This window comes from Mesoplodon densirostris, chromosome X, assembly GCF_025265405.1.
Source record: "Mesoplodon densirostris isolate mMesDen1 chromosome X, mMesDen1 primary haplotype, whole genome shotgun sequence".
Taxonomy (NCBI): Eukaryota; Metazoa; Chordata; class Mammalia; order Artiodactyla; family Ziphiidae; genus Mesoplodon; species Mesoplodon densirostris.
Genome location: NC_082681.1, coordinates 120,350,420 through 120,366,562, shown reverse-complemented (window position 1 = coordinate 120,366,562; position 16,143 = coordinate 120,350,420). Strand labels below are relative to the sequence as shown.

The window sequence follows — 16,143 nt, the reverse complement described above, 5'->3', positions numbered from 1 at the left end:
TCTTGGGTCACAAATCAAGCCTCAGTAAATTTAAGAAAATTGAAATCATATCAAGCATCTTTTCTGACCACAACGCTATGAGATTAGAAATCAATTACAGGGGAAAAAAACACACACAAAAAAACACAAACACATGGAGGCTAAACAATAGGTTACTAAATAACCAAGAGATCACTGAAGAAATCAAAGAGGAAATCAAAAAATACCTAGAGACAAATGACAATGAAAACACGACGATCCAGAACCTATGGGATGCAGCAAAAGCAGTTCTAAGAGGGAAGTTTATAGCTATACAAGCCTACCTCAAGAAACAAGAAAAATCTCAAATAAACAATCTAACCTTACACCTAAAGGAACTAGAGAAAGAAGAACAAACAAAACCCAAAGTTAGCAGAAGGAAAGAAATCATAAAGATCAGAGCAGAAATAAATGAAATAGAAACAAAGAAAACAATAGCAAAGATCAATCAAACTAAAAGCTGGATCTTTGAGAAGATAAACAAAATTGATAAACCATTAGCCAGACTCATCAAGAAAAAGAGGGAGAGGACTCAAATCAATAAAATTAGAAACGAAAAAGGAGAAGTTACAACAGACACCGCAGAAATACAAAGCATCCTAAGAGACTACTACAAGCAACTCTATGCCAATAAAATGGACAACCTGGAAGAAATGGACAAATCCTTAGAAAGGTATAACCTTCCAAGACTGAACCAGGAAGAAATAGAAAATAGGAACAGACCAATCACAAGTAATGAAATTGAAACTGTGATTAAAATCTTCCAACAAACAAAAGTCCAGGACCAGATGGCTTCACAGATGAGTTCTATCAAACATTTAGAGAAGAGCTAACACCCATCCTCCTCAAACTCTTCCAAAAAATTGCAGAGGAAGGAACACTCCCAAACTCATTCTATGAGGCCACCATCACCCCAATACCAAAACCAGACAAAGATACAACAAAAAAAGAAAATTACAGACCAATATCACTGATGAATATAGATGCAAAAATCCTCAACAAAATACTAGCAAACAGAATCCAACAACACATTAAAAGGATCATGCACCATGATCAAGTGGGATTTATCCCAGAGATGCAAGGATTCTTCAATATACGCAAATCAATCAATGTGATACACCATATTAACAAATTGAAGAAGAAAAACCATATGATCATCTCAATGAATGCAGAAAAATCTTTTGACAGAATTCAACACCCATTTATGATAAAAACTCTCCAGGAAGTGGGTATAGAGGGAGCCTACCTCAACATAATAAAGGCCATATACGACAAACCCACAGCAAACATCATTCTCAGTGGTGAAAAACTGAAAGCATTTCTTCTAAGATCAGGAACAAGACAAGGATGTCCACTCTCACCACTATTATTCAACATAGTTTTGGAAGTCGTAGCCACGGCAATCAGAGAAGAAAAAGAAATAAAAGGAATACAAATTGCAAAAGAAGAAGTAAAATTGTCACTGTTTGCAGATGACATGATACTATAAATAGGGAATCCTAAAAATGCCACCAGAAAACTACTAGAGCTAATCAATGAATTTGGTAAAGTAGCAGGATACAAAATTAATGCACAGAAATATTTTGCATTCCTATACACTAATGATGAAAAATCTGAAAGAGAAATTAAGGAAACACTCCCATTTGCCATTGCAACAAAAAGAATAAAATACCTAGGAATAAACCTACCTAGGGAGACAAAGGACCTGTATGTAGAAAACTATAAGACACTGATGAAAGAAATTAAAGATGATAACCAACAGATGGAGAGATATACCATGTTCTTGGATTGAAAGAATCAATATTGTGAAAATGACTATACTACCCAAAGCAATCTACAGATTCAATGCAATCCCTATCAAATTACCAGTGGCTTTTTTTATGGAACTAGAATAAAAAAATCTTAAAATTTGTATGGAGACACAAAAGACCCTGAATAGCCAAAGCAGTCTTGAGGGAAAAAAATGGAACAGGAGGAATCAGACTCCCTGACTTCAGACTATACTACAAAGCTACAGTAATCAAGACAATATGGTACTGGCACAAAAACACAAAAACAGATCAATGGAACAAGATAGAAAGCCCAGAGATAAACCCAAGCACCTATGGTCAACTAATCTATGACAAAGGAGGCAAGGATATACAGTGGAGAAAAGACAGTCTCTTCAATAAGTGGTGCTGGGAAAACTGGACAGCTACATGTAAAAGAATGAAATTAGAACACTCCCTAACACCATTTGACATAAATCACAGCAAGATCTTTCTTGATTCACCTCCTAGAGTAATGGAAATAAAAACAAAAATAAATAAATGGGACCTAATGAAACTTCAAAGCTTTTGCACAGCAAAGGAAACCATAAAAAAGATGAAAAGACAACCCTCAGAATGAGAGAAAATATTTGCAAATGAATCAACAAACAAAGGATTAATCCCCAAAATATATAAACAGCTCATGCAGCTCAATATTAAAGAAACAAACAACCCAATCCAAAAATGGGCAGAAGACCTAAATAGACACTTCTCCAATGAAGACATACAGATGGCCAAGAAGCACATGAAAAGCTACTCAACATCACTAATTATAAGAGAAATGCAAATCAGAACTACAATGAGGTATCACCTCACACCAGTTAGAATGGGCATCATGAGAAAATCTACAAACAACAAATGCTGGAGAGGGTGTGGAGAAAAGGGAACCCTCCTGCACTGTTAGTGGGAATGTAAATTGGTACAGCCACTATGGAGAACAGTATGGAGGTTCCTTAAAAAACTAAAAACAGAATTACCATATGATCCAGCAATCCCACTACTGGGCATATACCCAGAGAAAACCATAATTCAAAAAGACACATGCACCCCAGTGTTCATTGCAGCACTATTCACAATAGCCAGGTCATGGAAGCAACCTAAATGCCCATCGACAGATGAATGGATAAAGAAGTTGTGGTACATATATACAATGGAATATTACTCTGCCATAAAAAGGAACGAAATTGGGTCATTTGTTGAGACGTGGATGGATCTAGAGACTGTCATACAGAGTGAAGTAAGTCAGAAAGAGAAAAACAAATATCATATATTAACACATGTATGTGGAACCTAGAAAAATGGTACAGATGAACCGGATTGTAGGGCAGAGTTTGAGACACAGATGTAGAGAACAAACGTATGGACACCAAGGGGAGAAAGCCACGGGGGGGTGGTGCTGGTGGTGTGATGAACTGGGCGATTAGGATTGACATGTATACACTGATGTGTATAAAATTGATGACTAATAAGAACCTGCTGTATAAAAAAATAAATAAAATAAAATTCAAAAATTAGAAAAAAATTTAAAAAATAAAGCTCAAAGGACTGGGGAAAAAAAAGGCAGCATAACTGTTTCAGATTAAAGGCGACTAAAGCAATAAGACAATTAAATGTAATATGAGATCTTGGACAGGATCCTAGACTTTAAAAGAATTGTTATAAAAGGCATTATTCAATTGGCAAAACTGAAATGTGGATTAAAGATTAAATAATAGTACTGTATTGATGTTAAATTTCTTGATATGATTATGTAAGATAATATTCTTGTTCTTGGGGAACATAGATTTATATATCTAGGGGTAAAGGGGCATTATTTCTGCAACTTACTCTGAAGTAATTCAGAAAAAAATATATCGGTATCTATCTATCTATCTATGTATCTATCTATCTATCCAGAGGCAGAGAGAATGTTAATATTCTTCCCCATTTATTTTATCAACTAATGAATCTAGATAAAGAGCACATAGGAATTTTCCATACTATTTATGAACCTCTTATGTAAGGTTGAAATTATTTCCAAATAAAAAGTTTTTTAAAAAATTTAAAAAGATATTCTCTATACTTGGCATTAAGCATTAGTTGTCTCAAAAGTCTTGTATTGCCTCGCTTTCATCTTGTATGCACTGAAATTATTAGCATTGACACAAAAAATTCTTAACAGTGTCAAAGAACTGTAAAAAAAATTATTACCTCTTTTAAATTATGCAAAATTTACCTAAAATCTGTTGGATTTGAAATACGATTCACTGGTGTCAATTTTAGAGATCAAGTTTATGTACTTATTCAGTGGATACTACAAATATTCTTTACTATTGTTGTGTGGGAGCTTTTTGTTTGGTTTTTTAGATTAATTCAATGTGCCCCATTCTGAGGAACATTAAAAATGGAAATGTTTTATCTAAGTATCATGTTTTAAAAGAACTTTTAGTTTGATTATTTGTAAGTGACATCATTTGAGACAACTGCTATTGTTAAGGAAATTTGTGGGTGTATGGTCCCATTGTTTTGGGGGGAGCATTATTGACATGTAGTAGGAGGAGGTCAGAATTGATAGACAATGTGTGGGACAAACCTAACCCATGAAAAATTATCTTACTTCTGCATTACTTTCAATGTCCCACTGGACATTCATCATGGCAATAACCTGTTGATAATTATTAAATGTAGAGCATAATTCCATTTTTTAATTTAAAAAATATTTTGCACAGTTTTAATAATCACTGAATTTTCCAGGAATGTAAATGTTACTATCATATACACTGAGGAAAGAGTGAATTTTTTAAAAAATTCTATTAGAAACTGTTTACCAATCTGGAAAATCATGCTATCAATGGCAATGCCACTCATATTTGAGTGGCCAACACAACACACCTAAATCAGTCTGCATTATGAACCGGTCCCCACTATGGAGATTCCACTACTATACACGAATATAACTATATAGCCTTTATTTCAAAATGTCCAAAACGTTTAAAGTTTTAACAATATTCAATTGCATATTATCCTATTTCTTTTTTTGTAATTGAAAATGACCTGGTTTGGGCTTTTGGATATTATTATTATTGTTGTTGTTGTTATTACTATCAATGTTATTTTTTAGACCAGCTTCAGGTTCACAGTAAAATTGAGCAGGAAATGCAGATATTTCTCATATACTTCCTCCCCTGCACAGCCTCCCCCACCATCAACACCCCACATTAGAGTGTGGTATATTTGTTATAATCAGTGAACCTACACTGACACATCATCATCACCCTATATCCTTATTTTATTTATTTTTATTATTATTATTTTTGCGGTACGCGGGCCTCTCACTGTTGTGGCCTCTCCCATTGCGGAGCACAGGCTCTGGACACGCAGGCTCAGCGGCCATGGCTCACGGGCCCAGCCGCTCCGCGGCATGTGGGATCTTCCCGGACAGAGGCATGAACACGTGTCCCCTGCATTGGCAGGCGGACTCTCAACCACTGCACCACCAGGGAAGCCCTATTTTTATTTTTTTATTTTTTATTTTTGGTCGCGCCCCGTGGCACAGAACTTCCCTGACCAGGGATCGAACCTGTGCACCCTGCAGTGGAAGCGTGAAGTCTTAACCACTGGACCACCGGGGAAGTCCCTAAATCCTTAGTTTATATTAGAAATGTATAAGGACATGTATCCACCATTATAGTACTGTACAGAATAGTTTTAGTGCCCTAAATATCCTTCTTTCCACCTGTTCATCCCTCCCTCCCCTCTAACCTCTGGCCATCACTCATCTTTTTACCGTCTCCATGATTTTGCCTTTTCCAGAATGTCATATAGTTGGAATTAGAATGCTAAAACATATTGAATGTAGCCTTTTCAGATAGGTTCCTTTCACTTAGTAATATGCATTTAAAATTTCTTATTTATTTTAAATCCAAATTCATTTATTATAAGTAGAAGTAAACATCTGACTCTTTGTAGTATGATTGTGCTGAAACATTTACTTGAAATATATTTTATATTATAAATTACTTTCCTCTTATTTCTCTTTTAGATCACAGGATATTATGCAGATTTTTAAAACTTACTGTGAAGTTGGATTATATTACCCTTGAATTTCATCTCAGTAGAGCACAGAGGATGATATAAAATATTTCTCCTTTTCTTTTCTTTTTTTTTTGACACATTGCCTTATTTTATTCAAATAGCAGTCTGCTCACACATGGTCCAAGAATACCCAAATAATAAAGCAAAGATTGGTCTTCAAACACCATAGCCAATGATGCCACGCTTGCCTATGATCTCGCCAACATAAAACCACATCCACACCTCAGTGGCCACCAAACCATTCAGTAGAGCTTCCTTAACTGTGAGCTGTTTGAAGCTACCAGTTTGAGCACTATTGATAATTTTTTTCAAGCTCTGAATAGCTGTAGGGATCTCAGCAGAGGTTGGAGGAACCAGCTTAACCTTGGTGTAGTGCCAAAATGTTGCCAGTCGAGGCTTCGAGTAAGTCACAGCAGTGTTGAACAGCACTGGGGCCTTCTCCGCGAGGTTATGGACAAACTGGGCCATGGTTCTAGGATGGAAAGCCCATCACCCTGACTGGCCAGCTGAATCTCCTTCTTTTCTTAATTTTTTCATTTTATTTAAAATTTTTCCAGCTTTATTGAGATATGATTGACAAATAAAAATTATATATGTTTAGGTTGTACAACATGGTTTTCTTTAAGGCTACAATGTGATGTGAACCTAAAAAAGTTGAACTCATAGAACCAGATTAGAATGGTGATTGACAGAGGCTTGGGTGGAACAAATGAGGAGATGTTGGTCAAAGGATAAAAACTTTCAGTTATAAGATGAATAAATTCTGTGGCTCTGATGTACAGCATGGTGATTATGGTTAATAATACTGCATTGTATAGTTGAAATTTGCAAAGAGAATGGATCATAAGTGTTCTCACTACACACACACCCAAAAATGGTAACTATGTGAGGTAATGGATGTGTTAATTAACTTAATTGTGATAATCATCCACAATGTATACATATATTAAATCATCACATTATAAAATATCTCTTTAAAAATGGAGTGAGCATACTTCAAAATATTTAAAAATGAATTACTGTATGATCCAGCAATTCCACATCTGGGTATGTACCCAAAAGAATTGAAAGGGTCTCAAAGGGATATGTGTATACCTATGTTCATAGCAGCATATAGCAACAATAGCCAAAAGGTGGATGCAACCCAAGTGTCCATTGACAGATGAATAAATAAGCAAAATGTGATATATATAATATCACACACACACACATACACACACACATATATATATATGGTGAAATATTATTCAACCTTAAAAAGGAAGGAAATTCTGACATATGATTCAATACGGATGAAACGAGGATATTAAGTAAGTGAAATAAGCCAGTCACAAAAAGACAAATACTGTATGATTCCACTTATATAGGTACCTAGAAGAGTCAAATTCATAGAGACAGAAAGTAGAATGATGGTTGCCCGGAGCTTGGGGGAGGAGGAATGAGGAGTAATTGTTTAATGGGTACGGAGTTTCAGTTCTTTCAGATGAAAAGAATCCTGGAGACTGGTTTCACAACAATGTGAATGTACTTAACATTACTGAACTGTGCACTTACAAATGGTTGAGATGGTACATTTTATGTTATGTGTATTTTACCACACACAAACAAACAAATAAACAAACCTGGGTGGAAGGGCATCGAGTATGATAGAGTTGAGATCCACTGCTCTGCAGGCTTGAAGGAGGGGCATGGTCTATAGTCTACTTGACCCCACTTCCCTATTCCCAGCAGGTTACACATCCTCCAGTGTGGAGACAAGGAACAGTGAAAGAGAAAAGTCATTTCTTTATATGACCACCAGTGGCAAGCTGATTGAGCTCATTGTGTAACTTTTCACTGAGCATTCATCCTATTGTCAAAAGACTCGGTGTGGCCAGGTGATGATCCCAACAGCCCTGCTGATGAAGGAATCACCTCCAAGCAGCTCCCCTGGGGGACTTAGCACAGCTGCTATCTGACTCTCAGCTGGGTGTCTCCCACCACATCCACATTCACCACTTTTCTGTGAGCACCTCTGCTCCAAGTGAGCAGTATCCTAGCCATTCTGCAGCCTGTCTCTGGGACCTGTTGGCACAGGAGGTACCCATCTTTCCATAAGCTTCAGAAAGTGAAAACTGGGAATTTGAATAGTCAGGCATTTCTTAAGAGATACTGTCTCTTGCACTTCCCATCTCTCCCCAGTACCTTAGGAGGCAGAGCAATATTACCAATGATAAAGATATCAGCTCCCACTTGTAGACCTACCCAAATATTGACTAGTTTTCTCAATATTGAGGGAGTAACCAAGAGTGACCCCCCTCCTGTTCTTTCTCAGGAATGTGAGGTGAAGGGATAATCTCCCTTTAGGAATACAGGAGGAACACAGGAATACATGAACACTGATCCAGGAATAGTGCTCAAGGTTTGTAATCATATTTCCATTTGCAGATGGACCCTAGGCATACCTCCAAGAGAACTGCTCTCTTCCCTCTCAGTATCCCTAGTTTTTATCTTTATGGAAAATGCCAGGTGGCATGGAATCTTTGAGCCAAAAACTAAGTCTTTTTTAAATGCAGTCTGGGAAAATTTGTCTTTGTTCCAAATAAGGTTTGATTTCAGCTACAATGTCTACTTTATTCTAAAATCTCTATGGAAGGAAAAGGTCTCAAACAGTCCCTCATGCCACTCGGTCACACAAGCCTCATCAACAGTGTTTTCTTGCAGATCTGCACCCTCCTAGTTATACTACTTCATCCTGTTTGTGCTTACTCTTGCTAGGGACTGCCTAAATTTCACGCCCCCTACCACGCTACACACACACACACTCATATCTTGGCTTTCACAGCTTCCAGTTCCAGTTCATTGTTTAGACTAACCATTAGTCTGATCTTGCTTTAGAGTTTGGTTTCCTGCACTGATTCATTCATTCATTTAGTCACACAAAAACATCCTTGGGGTTGGATGGGCTTTGCTCTAGGCTGGACAATCTAGAATACCTTAGCTGCAGCAGTTCTGATTCGCATGTCTTTCTTCCTGCCCCCGGGAGCAGCAAAGTTAGGCATGTACTTCTCACCGGGAAGGTGTAAGCACAAGAATGAGTGAGCCAAACCCAGCAAGCACTTTTTAAGACTCTATCACATTTGCTAATCCCATTGGCCAAAGCATGTCATCATGACTAAACCCGGGGGTAAGGAATTATGTCCCAGCTCTTTTGGAAAGGACTGCAGAGTTATATGACAAAAGGTATAGATACAGGTACAAGTGGAGAATTGGGGTCACTAATAGAATCTTTTGCACAACTACACCCACATATCTGCCCAAACCACACTTCAGTTTGCCACGCCTTTTGGATGTTATTAAAGGTGACTTTCTCTGAGTAACTTTTCTCTTAATTTGCATTTAGGCCGCTCAAATTCAGTTTGTTCACCTCACAGTCGTGTTCGCATCTTTGTCCTATATAGTGAAATGCCAAAATATAGTAGAAGCATATTCTTAATCTTGTAAAGTTGTTTTAGGACTAGAAAGCAGCTTGTGGAAATATAATAATTAAAGGCAAATGATTATTAAAGGATATTCTAGATCTGAATTTTAAAAATTACTTTATGTGCTATTTAATCAGTAGGTGGCCTTTTGCCCAAGTCTACACTTTTGAATCAGGTTTGAGAATATGAACAACCCCAGGACACTCAAGGGGATGTAAAAATTTGAATGATGGGGCTCCCCATGCATTCTTTCATTGGGTGGTGATGAAAGAACTGGTAATTCTGAGATGGTGTAAGCGGTTGACATGAACTCGAAGTCTTATCTCTTGCAGGCTGATTCAAGGAAGTTCACAGAGCACCTCTGTACTAATGCTCTTGGTGGGTTGGCATGAGATATTTTTGTGTTACAAAGGTAGTGGTAGAACCAAATATGATCTTAGGACAGTATGGTATGATGGAAAGATCGCTGAATTGGCAGCTTGGAACTCTGAATTCTAGACCCTGATAAGCCACGACGTTAGCTACGTATACTTGGATGAGTCTCTTAATCTCCCTGAATCTTAGCTTTCTCATTTGCAAATATAGAATGGTACTAGATATTCTTAAGGTTTTGCCTAGCTCCAAGATTCTATCATCCTCACAAGTATTATGTATCTAACAATTGGAATCCTTTCCAATTTGTCCTAAGCATATCACAGTTGCTAAAAGGAAATCTAGGGATTTGCCAGAGTTTTATCCTCCTACTTATTAATTATGTATGATGAAAAGATAACCTGTACCGTAAATAATGTCCTCAGTCCTGTTGTATCTTGAAGCGAGACAGGAGTATATAACTTACTTAATACAAACTTGTCTTAACTACTAGATAAACAGCTCAAAATGTATGCCCTACTGATAATGGGTTAGCATTATCATATTCATATGTAAAGAATCCTTCTTCCAAATGCATGCTGTAAATGATATAATGAAGGCCTTGCTAATGAATGGTGACCAGAGTATCTTTCACCACCTCAAGAACTGATTTTAAGCAAACAATGATGGCTTCTTTTTCAAATACCCAGTGTTGTTATTTTAGTTACAAACAGAAAGGGATTGCAAAGATATTGTGATTGATTTGTTGGCAAGTTTACAGCCTCTATCAGTGATTTATCAGGTTTATATGGCTCCCTGTGAATTTCAGCAGCTAGAGTTATCCACTTATTTTCCAGTGCATTAGGTTGGTGGTATGATAGGCTGTCTTCAGGTGTACGTTATATCTTCCATCCACTTCTTACTACCATTAGTGAGTTAGATGTTTTTAGATTATCATTACTGCTGCTTGAGCTCTTGGAATCCGCACATTCACTGAGTAGTTCAGGTGAGCTCTATTACCAGAAGCCAAATGTTTTGGACACCTGGGAGTAAATAGTCATTATGAAAAAAATAAATTTTTCCCACATGACTCTATAAATAAAGGAGATAATGTCAGAGCACTTGGTACACTGTAAAACACTATGCAAAAGCATGTTACAATTCTCTTTTTATTTTTCATCTTTTTTTGTTGTTGTTCAGAATGGTAAAATTAACAAAATCTTTGTTTGTCTGTACATGACTATTAGCTACTACTCTAGTTTTCACCACCAGTCGGATGTCTCTACATGCCATCTTTAACTAAAACACTGAAGTTGCCATATTTACTCTTTGGGCCTCACAACACGTCTCTCCTTCTGTATTTAGTCTCTTTGTATGTGTGCATGTCCATAAATAAGTAAAAGCTTCACAATGCAAAAGAGCCACCATTCCCTGATTAAAGCCCTTTAATTAAAATCTCACTCTAATCAAATACATTGAGTTTTAAGTCAATTTTTTCTTGTCTCTTAAATTTTAAAAGACCAAGAGATACATCTGTGGAAACACTTTTTAAATTTAGTCCTCTTATAAGTGCCAATCCCAGTATGACTCCATAGTCTTGCATTCAGGCTTAGAAAATTGTTTAATGTTACATTATGGAGTCCTCATTCTCTGTTTGATAAAATCCTTCCATGTTTATCCCTCTAAGATACTGCTCTAAAATCACTCCTAGCTTTTGATGTTTCTTTAAATTTCTAAGGAGATACTGTATCATAGAAATGTGCTATGTTACCCAGCTCCTTTTTTTTTTCCATCAAATCTATGTTAGGGAAAATCCACTTCTACATGTAACACCCTCAATGCTTCTATTACAGCATAAGCAAAATTGATGTCCTAATTTATGCCCATCAGCTTAGACTAGGCTTTCTCAGCCTCAGTGCTATATACATTTTAAGCCAAATGATGCTTTGCTATGAGGGCTGACCTGCACCTTATGGAATGTTCAGCAGCCCCCCAGCCCTCCCCCCATTAGATGCCAGTATCATCTCCCCCAAATTGTGACAACCAAAAATGTCTCCAAATGTCCCTGGGTTGGGGGGGGGCAACATTGCCCTGAGAACGACTGGCTTAGGTATATTAATCAGGTTATTCCTCAGCTCAGTTTTTATATTTTTAAAGGTGGAAGCTTTGATTTGCTCAATTTCACCTGTAATGTGTGATCATCCTCTGTTACCAAGACTGCAGGAGCTATTCTACTGCCTGGAGCAAACTGTTCATCTGCAGTAGAGACCATCTACTTACACAGGCTTACTGTGTGCTATTTATGCTATTACGTGCTACTTATACATTTTCTCATTTAGTTCTTCTGTTTCACATATGAAGAAACCAAGGCAGGAAACCTAATTTCCTGGAAACGTTTTATCCAGATTCTAGAGAAAGCAAATATTCTAGGTCTTTAAAACCCCTAAACTGTTTTTTCTTTCTTTGTTATGCTCATTTTGTGACTTTGAGCAACTTATTAAACCTCCAAATGCTTTAATTTTTGTCAAGAGTGTTAGTTATTATCATTATTACCTATATAAATTATAATTAAGAAAAAATTATTCTCTGGCTTAGAATTCTACTTGAAACCTCCCTCAAAAGAAACTTTGGATTTTCATGTAGCTTGCTGACTTGCTATAATACTAGAGTTCCTTTTGTTTTCCCTCTCCTTGAAACTGCTGACATACTGGACACATAGACACTCAATAAATCCTTGCCAACTGACTGCATAAACAACCATGAGTAAATACAAATTGATTATCTGTAGAAATTCAACATATTTTCCCCAAGGATATTAACAATTCTTGATATTCCACTGTTGATGATCCACTGTGAGTATTTGTGTGTTTTGACATATTCTAGTAGCCTATTTCTCTAAATCAGAGGGCTCCTATCAGCACTTTTTCCCAAAGTTCTGGGCTATCAGCAGTAGCTATTACTCACTTAGACCTCAGTAGACGTTAATTTTAAAATCTGAGACAACTTGCAGACAAAGGGGAAAGAGGGAGAACTCAGTCATCAATTTAGTTATGTGGAGCTGGCCTTATGAAACTGAACTTCATCTTGAACCCTTCTGTCTTCACTTTCTCAGGCTGCTGTACATGGTCTGTTGCCTCAGAATAATGATTAATCGCCTTCTGAAGGCTCCTGACGTGTGGTCCGAGGCAAATGAGGTATTACTATGTCACCAGAAGAGTGAATGGACGGTCACAGGAAGGCAAACAATGGCCAGCAGTATTGGTTACTACTTAATAATTGATAAATGGGATTGAGTGTTTTCTTTTCTCTGAAAGATGAAGGGTGAGGTTACTACAAGGCATTGGCAGGAAAGGTAAACATTAGGAAGAAAGGTACTGGGAACTTAGGACTGATTTAGGCAGGAAATGAGTTTAGCTACAGTAACATCCACTTTTGACAGTGCCTGCACAGCATGTGCCTGGCACAGCACCTGGAGAGGGAAAACATTTTGACCACATTTCTTTGAGGGAAAATAAGGAGTATTAGATTGCACTCTCAAAGGCAGATCTGCAATCCATCTCCTCGGGCTTAATATGTGAATGCCTTTGGTTTGGACTGTATCTGAGTTTTAACCTGGTTCCATATTGATTATTAAGTGTTATTTTCTGTCTAAAGAAGCTACTTTTTAGAACTGCATTGTTAACTCTGTATTTCCAGATTTGGGCAATATTCATTAAGAAGAACTATGAGCCTTTTGTCTTCAAGTCAATTAATGTTGTCCCTTAACACTGCCAAGAATAAACCATGCAAAACTAATTGAGATAGTGTTCTCTCTTCTAGCACAGACAAGCAGAAGTTTATAGGGTCATTACTAATTATTAGAGAAATGCAAATCAAAACTATAAGGAGGCATCACCTCACTCTGGTCAGAATGGCCATCATCAAAAAGTCTATGAACAACAAATGCTGGAGAGGGTGTGGAGAAAAAGGAACCCTCCTACACTGTTGGTGGGAATGTAAACTGGTGCAGCCACTATGGAAAACAGTATGGAGATTCCTTAAAAAACTAAAAATAGAATTACCATATGATCCTGCAACCCCACTCCTGGGCATATATCCAGAAAAGATGAAAGCTCTAATTCGAAAAGATACATGCACCCCAATGTTCATTGCAGCACTATTTATAACAGCCAAGACATGGAAGCAACCTAAATGTCCATCAACAGATGAATGGATAAAGAAGATATAGTGTATATATATACAATGGGATACTACTCAGCCAAAAAAAACAGAATGAAATAATGCCATTTGCAGCCACATGGATGGACGTAGAGATTATCATACCAAGTGAAGTAAGCCAGACAGAGAAAGACAAATATCATATGATATTGCCTATATGTGGAATCTGAAAAAAATGATACAAATGAATTTATTTATAAAACACAGACCCACAGACATAGAAAACAAATTTATGGTCACCAAAGGGGAAGGGGGGAGGGATAAATTAGGAGATTGGGATTAACATATACACACTACTATATATAAAATAGATAACCAACAAGGACCTACTGTATAGCACAGGGAACTATACTCAATATTTTGTAATAACCTATAAGGGAAAAGAATCTGAAAAATAATATATATACATTAAAAAGAAAATGAAAATCATTCTCTCTTTCATATTATAGTAAAGAGATAGTCCAAGTCTCATTTCCAGTAGCTCTCCCTTGAGTGAATACAGTTATAAACAGGAAACATGAGCCCAAGCACCCACTGGATGAAGAACAGTCAAGCTTTCTGGTAAAGAGATGCTCACAGACATGTATTCATGTTAAAAGCAGTTGTTTATGAAGACACCTTTTTCAATTACCTTGTAAATTAATGTTTAAAATCCTTGCAAGAGGGCCTCCCTGGTGGCGCAGTGGTTGAGAGTCCGCCTGCCGATGCAGGGGATACGGGTTCGTGCCCCGGTCTGGGAGGATCCCATATGCCGCGGAGCGGCTGGGCCCGTGAGCCATGGCCGCTGAGCCTGTGCTCCACAACGGGAGAGGCCACAACAGTGAGAGGCCCGCATACCGCAAAAAGAAAAAAAAAAAAAAATCCTTGCAAGAAACACCATATGCTAGTCAAAGCATCTCCTTAGGTGGCTTAAGAAGTCAGCCCTGAAAATAAAGCCAGCATTCGTTAAGTCAAGAAACATTACTGTCAAATGCAAATGCCAAGGTTGATCTACAGGACAATCATACTCATGTAAAATTTTGTTATCGGTAAAATGAGAGAACTTTAAAAGATAAAATATAGAATGTTGAGTACATGGAAACAGAAGTGGTACTCAATTACTTCAGAATCATTTTTCCTTCCCCCCAAATATATAATGTTTCATGTATTTATATATACATAAAAGTTCTGAAGTTGTTTCTGGAACTTAAATATTTGCTACAGCATCTTATAGTTAATTAATGTTTGTATTTCTTTGTTTGATAGTTTTAATTAAGAAATGTGGGCTGTTCTTTAGTAACTAATAGATGCATAATGTCTATATTGATTTAAGTTTCAGTAAAGGATTTGGAAGTTAGTCTATGTGATCCTAAAACAGAAATGCTTTAAGGTAAATTTCCAAAGCAGCTGTTCCCAATGCACTGGGGTTCTCAATTGTAAGTTAGGGATGATCACGTAATGTGTTGGATGAAAAATGTGTCTATAGGGCCTCCCTGGTGGCGCAGTGGTTGAGAGTCTGCCTGCCGATGCAGGGGATACGGGTTCGTGCCCCGGTCCGGGAGGATCCCATATGCCGCAGAGCGGCTGAGCCCGTGAGCCATGGCCGCTGAGCCTGCGTGTCCGGAGCCTGTGCTCCGCAACGGGAGAGGCCACAACAGTGAGAGGCCCGCGTACCGCAAAAATAAATAAATAAATAAATACAATAAAAATGTGTCTATATAGATGAAAGCAATGGAAGGAATGTTGTGTCAAGAAGATGAACACATTGACTAAGTGCTTTGGGATCACTATTAGAAGCAAGGACAGGCAGCATTTGTAGAGGGCATGCAGTGTGCAGGCTTTACAGGTTTTATAATTAGAAGATAATATCAACATATATTCTCTCATGGATTTATCCATTCCCCATTAGTATTTGGCAGGGATTTCCTAAACAAAATGGAAAACAATGAAATTTGTAGTCGGTGTCCCCAGACCCTCATTTTTTTCATGTTTTTTTTCTTCATCCTATGAATGTATGTGGTTGGGCTTTCTTACCTAATTTCTTCTCTCATTCCAGTCCTTCCATCCCCACACTGCCCCCCTCCGAAAAAAAAAAACTTAAAGTATTCATACTGCAAAAAGCAGGCCATCTAAACATGATACAGATGCCTATACTAGGCTGCCTAGACAATAAGCTGGCTGGAATCTGGGAGAGTCCATCTTTTTCCTGAATGGGGGACAGTGCTCAAGTTCAG

General features: G+C 37.5%; 1 protein-coding gene across 1 annotated transcript; it reads right to left on the bottom strand.

Moving 5' to 3' along the window:
• Nucleotides 1-6,037: 6,037 nt before the first annotated feature.
• Nucleotides 6,038-6,368, bottom strand: LOC132482527 (ATP synthase subunit g, mitochondrial-like). Its single transcript, XM_060087848.1, has one exon. The coding sequence runs from the start codon at nt 6,366-6,368 to the stop codon at nt 6,057-6,059; it is 312 nt and encodes a 103-aa protein (XP_059943831.1). The 3' UTR covers nt 6,038-6,056.
• Between the last annotated feature and the right edge of the window lie 9,775 nt (nt 6,369-16,143).